This window comes from Oncorhynchus gorbuscha, linkage group LG01, assembly GCF_021184085.1.
Source record: "Oncorhynchus gorbuscha isolate QuinsamMale2020 ecotype Even-year linkage group LG01, OgorEven_v1.0, whole genome shotgun sequence".
Classification (NCBI taxonomy): Eukaryota; Metazoa; Chordata; class Actinopteri; order Salmoniformes; family Salmonidae; genus Oncorhynchus; species Oncorhynchus gorbuscha.
In genome coordinates this window covers 94,956,163-94,962,162 of record NC_060173.1, presented here as the reverse complement: position 1 = coordinate 94,962,162, position 6,000 = coordinate 94,956,163, and the positions used below count along the sequence as shown (strand labels likewise).

The 6,000-nt window shown below is 53.7% G+C and overlaps 1 protein-coding gene across 5 annotated transcripts in view; it reads right to left on the bottom strand.

Annotated features, from left to right (window-relative positions):
• Positions 1–304: 304 nt before the first annotated feature.
• Positions 305–6,000, bottom strand: part of LOC124046340 (LIM and senescent cell antigen-like-containing domain protein 1) — a 98,783-nt gene continuing 93,087 nt past the window's right edge. For 4 of the 5 annotated variants that reach the window (XM_046366643.1, XM_046366654.1, XM_046366635.1 and 1 more), the window contains exons 10-11: positions 4,579–4,752; positions 305–824 (exon numbers count right to left, since the gene is read on the bottom strand). In XM_046366643.1, the coding sequence (XP_046222599.1) occupies positions 4,623–4,752 (130 nt within the window). In that variant the 3' untranslated portion in view covers positions 305–824; positions 4,579–4,622. The remainder of the gene's footprint in view (positions 825–4,578; positions 4,753–6,000) is intronic. The other variant, XM_046366625.1, reaches the window with a different exon arrangement.

Here is a 6,000-nt window from a genome sequence, read left to right as displayed (position 1 = left end):
TTCATTTGTTTAACACTTTTTTGGCTACTACATGGTTCCATACGTGTTATTTCATAGTTGTGATGTCTTTACTATTATTCTACAATGTGGAAAATAGTAAAAATAAAGGAAAATCCTTGAATGAAAGTTGTGGCCAAACTTTTGAATGGTACTGCATATATCTATATATATATATATTTATATTGGATCCAGTTCTGCTGCACAGTAATGTGATTATGTGTAGCATCAGTAACATAGCCCAGGTGTCTGTCTGTTTCTACTTGTAGGGCATGACATTGATAAAGTAGTTGGCTAAGGCAGAAACAACCGTATCAATACTCTTTATTCTTCTGACAAAATACCAGGACCATTGATGCATACTTAAATATACAAGTTGGGTTATGAAGGGACATTTTAAGCTAAAAGAATTATGAAATATATGAGAAGTTGATATCAAGGATATATATGAATATAATATGAATATGTATTCAGACAAAGGCACTGATTTGGGGATGACCCTTTCTTATGTAGTCTCTCTCTCTCTACTCATGGGTTGTCACTATTTAACCAGGCATGAAAGTACAGAAGGATATTGCAAATCTGATTTTCATCAACCAATGAGGGGTTGGGTAGAGTGGTTTTAATCCCTAAATTTACACCAAGAACAAAGGTCATGTGCTTGCTCAAACACTCTGATATCACTTTTGTCTGTTCTAGCATGTCTGTCTGTCTACTTCCGGCCCACGGTTTCTGCCAGCTTCTTGAGCCTCTTCTTGAGCTCCAGAGGAAACTTCTCGTAACACTTCTTACACACCGGCTTCATGTCAAACTCCACAAACTTGTTCCTGTAAGGAAGAGACAAAAATACAATCTTTATGATCAGGGTTCTGATTTGATTTGTCTTTCATTTATCTATCTATATATCACAAGTCTTAAATTCTAACACTACTTTCCCTTCGGCTACCCCTCCTGCTCCCTCGCTTCCCCTTCCTGCTCCCTCTCTTCCCCTCCTGCTCCCTCTCTCCCATCCTGCTCCCTCTCTTTCCCTTCTGCCCTCCCTCCTGCTCCCTCTCTTCCCCTCCTGCTCCCTCTCTTTCCCTTCTGCCCCCCCCCTGCTCCCTCTCTCCCCTCCTACTCCCTGTCTCCCCCCTCCTGCTCACTCTCTTCCCCTTATGCCCCCTCCTGCTCTCTCTCTCTCCCCTCCTGCTCCCTCTCTTACCCTTCTGCCCCCTCCTGCTCCCCTCTCCCATCCTTCCCTCTCTTTCCCTTCTGCCCTCCTCTCCTGCTCCCTCTCTCCCTGCCTGCTCCCTCTATTCCCCTTCTGCCCCCTCCTGCTCCCTCTCTCCCCTCCTGCTCCCTTTCTTCCCCTTCTGCCCCCTCCTGCTCCCTCTCTCCCCTCCTGCTCCCTCTCTTCCCCTTCTGCCCCCTCCTGCTCCCTCTCTCCCCTCCTGCTCCCTTTCTTTCCTGTCTGCCCCCCTCCTGCTCCTTCTCTCCCCTTCTGCTCCCTTTCTTTACCTTCCGCCCCCTTCCTGCTCCCTCTCTTTCCCTCCTGCTCCCTCTCTTCCCCTCCTGCTTCCTCTCACCCCTCCTGCTCCCTTTCTTTCCCACCTGCTCCCTCTCTTCCCCTTCTGCCCCCATCCTGCTCCCTCTCTTTCCCTTCTGCCCCCCCTCCTGCTCCCCCTCTTCCCCTTCTGCCCCCTCCTGCTCCCCCTTCCCCTCCTGCTCCCTCTCTTCCCCCCTCCGGCTCCCTCCCTCCCCCCGTCCTGCTCCCTCTCTTCCCCTCCTGCTCCCTCTCTCCCCTTCTGATCCCTTTCTTTCTTCCCCTTCTGCCCCCTCCTGCTCCCTCTCTCCCCTCCTGCTCCCTCTCTTCCCCTGCCCCCCTCCTGCTCCCTCTCTCCCCTCCTGCTCCCTTTCTTTCCTGTCTGCCCCCCCCTCCTCCTCCTTCTCTCCCCTTCTGCTCCCTTTCTTTACCTTCCGCCCCCTTCCTGCTCCTCTCTTTCCCTCCTGCTCCCTCTCTTCCCCTCCTGCTTCCTCTCACCCCTCCTGCTCCCTTTCTTTCCCTCCTGCTCCCTCTCTTCCCCTTCTGCCCCCTCCTGCTCCCTCTCTTTCCCTTCTGCCCCCTCCTGCTCCCCCTCTTCCCCTTCTGCCCCCTCCTGCTCCCCCTTCCCCTCCTGCTCCCTCCTCCCCCCTCCTGCTCCCTCCCCCCCCTCCTGCTCCCTTTCTTTCCCTCCTGCTCCCTCTCTTCCCCTCCTGCCCCCTCCTGCTTTCCCTTCTGCCCCCTCCTGCTCCCCCTCCCCTCTGCCCCCCTCCTGCTCCCCCTTCCCCTCCTGCTCCCTCTCTCCCCCCTCCTGCTCCCTCCCTCCCCCAGTCCTGCTCCCTCTCTTCCCCTCCTGCTCCCCTCTCCCCTCCCTCCTGCTCCCTCTCTTCCCCTTCTGATCCCTTTCTTTCCCTTCTGCCCCCCTCCTGCTCCCCTCTCCTCCCCTCCTGATCCCTTTCTTTCCCTTCTGCCCCCCATCCTACTCCTCCTCTTCCCCTTCTACCCCCCCATCCTGCTCCCCCTCTTCCCCTTCTGCCCCCCTCCTGCTCCCTCTTTCCCTTCTGCCCCCCCCTCCTGTTCCCTCTCTTCCCCTCCTGCGCCCACTCTTCCCCCCTCCTGCTCCGTCTCCCCTCCTGCTCACTCCTGCTCCCTCTCGCCCCTCCTGCTCCCTCTCTTCCCTTCTGACCCCCCTCCTGACCCCCCCCTCCTGCTCCCTCTCTTTCCCCTCTGCCCCTCCTCCTGCTCCCTCTCATTCCCTCCTGCTCCCTCTCTTCCCCTTCTGCCCCCCTCCTGCTCCCTCTCTTTCCCCTCCCCCTGCTCCCTCTCTTTCCCCTCTGCCCCCCTCCTACTCCCTCTCTTTCCCCTCTGCCCCTCCGCCTGCTCCCTCTCTTTCCCTTCTGCCCCCTCCTCCTCCCTTTCTTTCCCCTCTGCCCCCTCCTGCTCCCTCTCTTTCCCCTCTGCCCCCTCCTGCTCCCTCTCTTTCCCCTCTGCCCCTCCTCCTGCTCCCTCTCTCCCCTCCTGCTCCCTTTCTTTCTTTCCCTCCTGCTCCCTCTCTCCCCTCCTGCTACCTTTCTTTCCCTTCTGCCTCCCCTCCTGCTCCCTCTCCTCTTTCCCCTCCTGATCCCTTTCTTTCCCTTCTGCCCCCCATCCTACTCCCCCTCTTCCCCTTCTGCCCCCCTCCTGCTCCGTCTCCCTCTCCTGCTCACACCTGCTCCCTCCCTGCTCCCCTCCTGCTCCCTCCCCTCCTGCTCCCTCTCTTCCCCTTCTGACCCCCCTCCTGCTCCCCTCTCTTTCCCCTCTGCCCCTCCTCCTGCTCCTGTCTCTCATTCCCCTCCTGCTCCCTTTCTTCCCCTTCCTGCCCCCTCCTGCTCTCCTGCTCCCTTTCTTTCCCTCCTGCTCCCTCTCTTCCCCCTTCTGCTCCCCCCTCCTGCCCCCTCCCTCCCTCTCTCCCCTCCTGCTCCCTTTCTTTCCTGTCTGCCCCCCTCCTGCTCCTTCTCTCCCCTTCTGCTCCCTTTCTTTACCTTCCGCTCCCTCTCTTCCCCCTTCCTGCTCCCTCTCTTTGCCCCCTCCTGCTCCCTCTATTCCCCTCCTGCTTCCTCTCACCCCTCCTGCTCCCTTTCTTTCCCTCCTGCTCCCTCTCCTTCCCCTTCTGCTTCCTCTCCCCCTCCTGCTCCCACCCTCCCTCTCTTCCCCTTCTGCTCCCCTCTTCCCCTTCTGCCCCCTCCTGCTCCCCCCCTCTGCCCCCCTCCTGCTCCCTCTCTCTCTGCTCCCCCTTCTTTCCCTCTTCCCTGTCTGCCCCCCTCCTCCCCCCTTCTGATCTCCCCTGCCCCCCCCTTCTGCTCCCTCCCCTCTTCCCCTTCTGCTCCCTCTCTTCCCCTTCTGCTCCCTCTCTTCCCCTTCTGCTCCCCCTTCTGCTCCCTCTCTTCCCCTTCCTCCCTCTCTCCCCCCCTTCTGCTCCCCCTTCTGCTCCCTCTCTCAGACATCCAGTCCAGCCAGTACACAGAGACAGGAAACGATTGGTGTTTTACCCATAAACAAACCAGGATCTGGTGAACAAATCCTTCTTTGTACACACAAAATACACACTACCGTACTGTACATGCTTCTAGCCTCAACCATCTGATCAGAGAGAAAAGGACTTCCAGTCAGATTATTGCAGCATTATTACAAAGCTGAATTATTATGTTAATCCCCTAAGTGTGTCTGGTTGAGGAATGGCCATATGGAGTAACCATTTCCTGCGGAGATCCTAAATATGGTCAACATTGGTGGGAAACACCGACACTGATGCTTAGGCCAAATATCTATCTGTACTGGTTATTTATCATTATTTATGATCTGTGTCTAATCTCTACTCCCGTTGATTTACTCTATAACTGATATAGTACAGTGATGTTGAATGTGATGTAATAAAAATGCATGGTTCATAGTTTATGTTTAACAGATATTTGATCTCTGTGTCTAAAACCCTTTTTGAACTGACTTGACAGGGTGGACGGATGATAGATAGATAGTAAAAGCACAACACAAGAAAAAGACAAGGAAAGGAGATGAAAACTAACCAATGAATGGAAAGTGGAAGTGAGGAAAAAGGAAGGAAAGAGGTTTATAGACACATGGGCACTTTCTTCTTCTTTTCTTTTTCTCGTTTGGCAAGACGTCGCTTCATGTCGTCTGGCAGGCGCTCGTAGCAGTGCTTACACACAGGCTTCAGATCCACGTCTACAAACTTATTCCTGGTAGGACCAGGAGGGAGGAGGAAGTGAGGAGGAAAGAGGAGATAGGAGGATATGGACAAACAGGGACAAGTGAAAGAGGAGATGGGAGGATATGGACAGACAAACAGGGACAAGTGAAAGAGGAGATGGGAGGATATGGACAGACAAACAGGGACAAGTGAAAGAGGAGATGGGAGGATATGGACAGACAAACAGGGACAAGTGAAAGAGGAGATGGGAGGATATGGACAGACAAACAGGGACAAGTGAAAGAGGAGATGGGAGGATATGGACAGACAAACAGGGACAAGTGAAAGAGGAGATGGGAGGAAGAAAGAGGAGATGGGAGGATATGGACAGACAAACAGGGACAAGTGAAAGAGGAGATGGGGGGATATGGACAGACAAACAGGGACAAGTGAAAGAGGAGATGGGAGGATATGGACAGACAAACAGGGACAAGTGAAAGAGGAGATGGGAGGAAGAAAGAGGAGATGGGAGGATAAGGACAGACAAACAGGGACAAGTGAAAGAGGAGATGGGAGGATATGGACAGACAAACAGGGACAAGTGAAAGAGGAGATGGGAGGATATGGACAGACAAACAGGGACAAGTGAAAGAGGAGATGGGAGGATATGGACAGACAAACAGGGACAAGTGAAAGAGGAGATGGGAGGATATGGACAGACAAACAGGGACAAGTGAAAGAGGAGATGGGAGGATATGGACAGACAAACAGGGACAAGTGAAAGAGGAGATGGGAGGATATGGACAGACAAACAGGGACAAGTGAAAGAGGAGATGGGAGGATATGGACAGACAAACAGGGACAAGTGAAAGAGGAGATGGGAGGAAGAAAGAGGAGATGGGAGGATAAGGACAGACAAACAGGGACAAGTGAAAGAGGAGATGGGAGGAAGAAAGAGGAGATGGGAGGATAAGGACAGACAAACAGGGACAAGTGAAAGAGGAGATGGGAGGATATGGACAGACAAACAGGGACAAGTGAAAGAGGAGATGGGAGGATATGGACAGACAAACAGGGACAAGTGAAAGAGGAGATGGGAGGATATGGACAGACAAACAGGGACAAGTGAAAGAGGAGATGGGAGGAAGAAAGAGGAGATGGGAGGACAGGACAGACAAACAGGGACAAGTGAAAGAGGAGATGGGAGGAAGAAAGAGGAGATGGGAGGATAAGGACAGACAAACAGGGACAAGTGAAAGAGGAGATGGGAGGATATGGACAGACAAACAGGGACAAG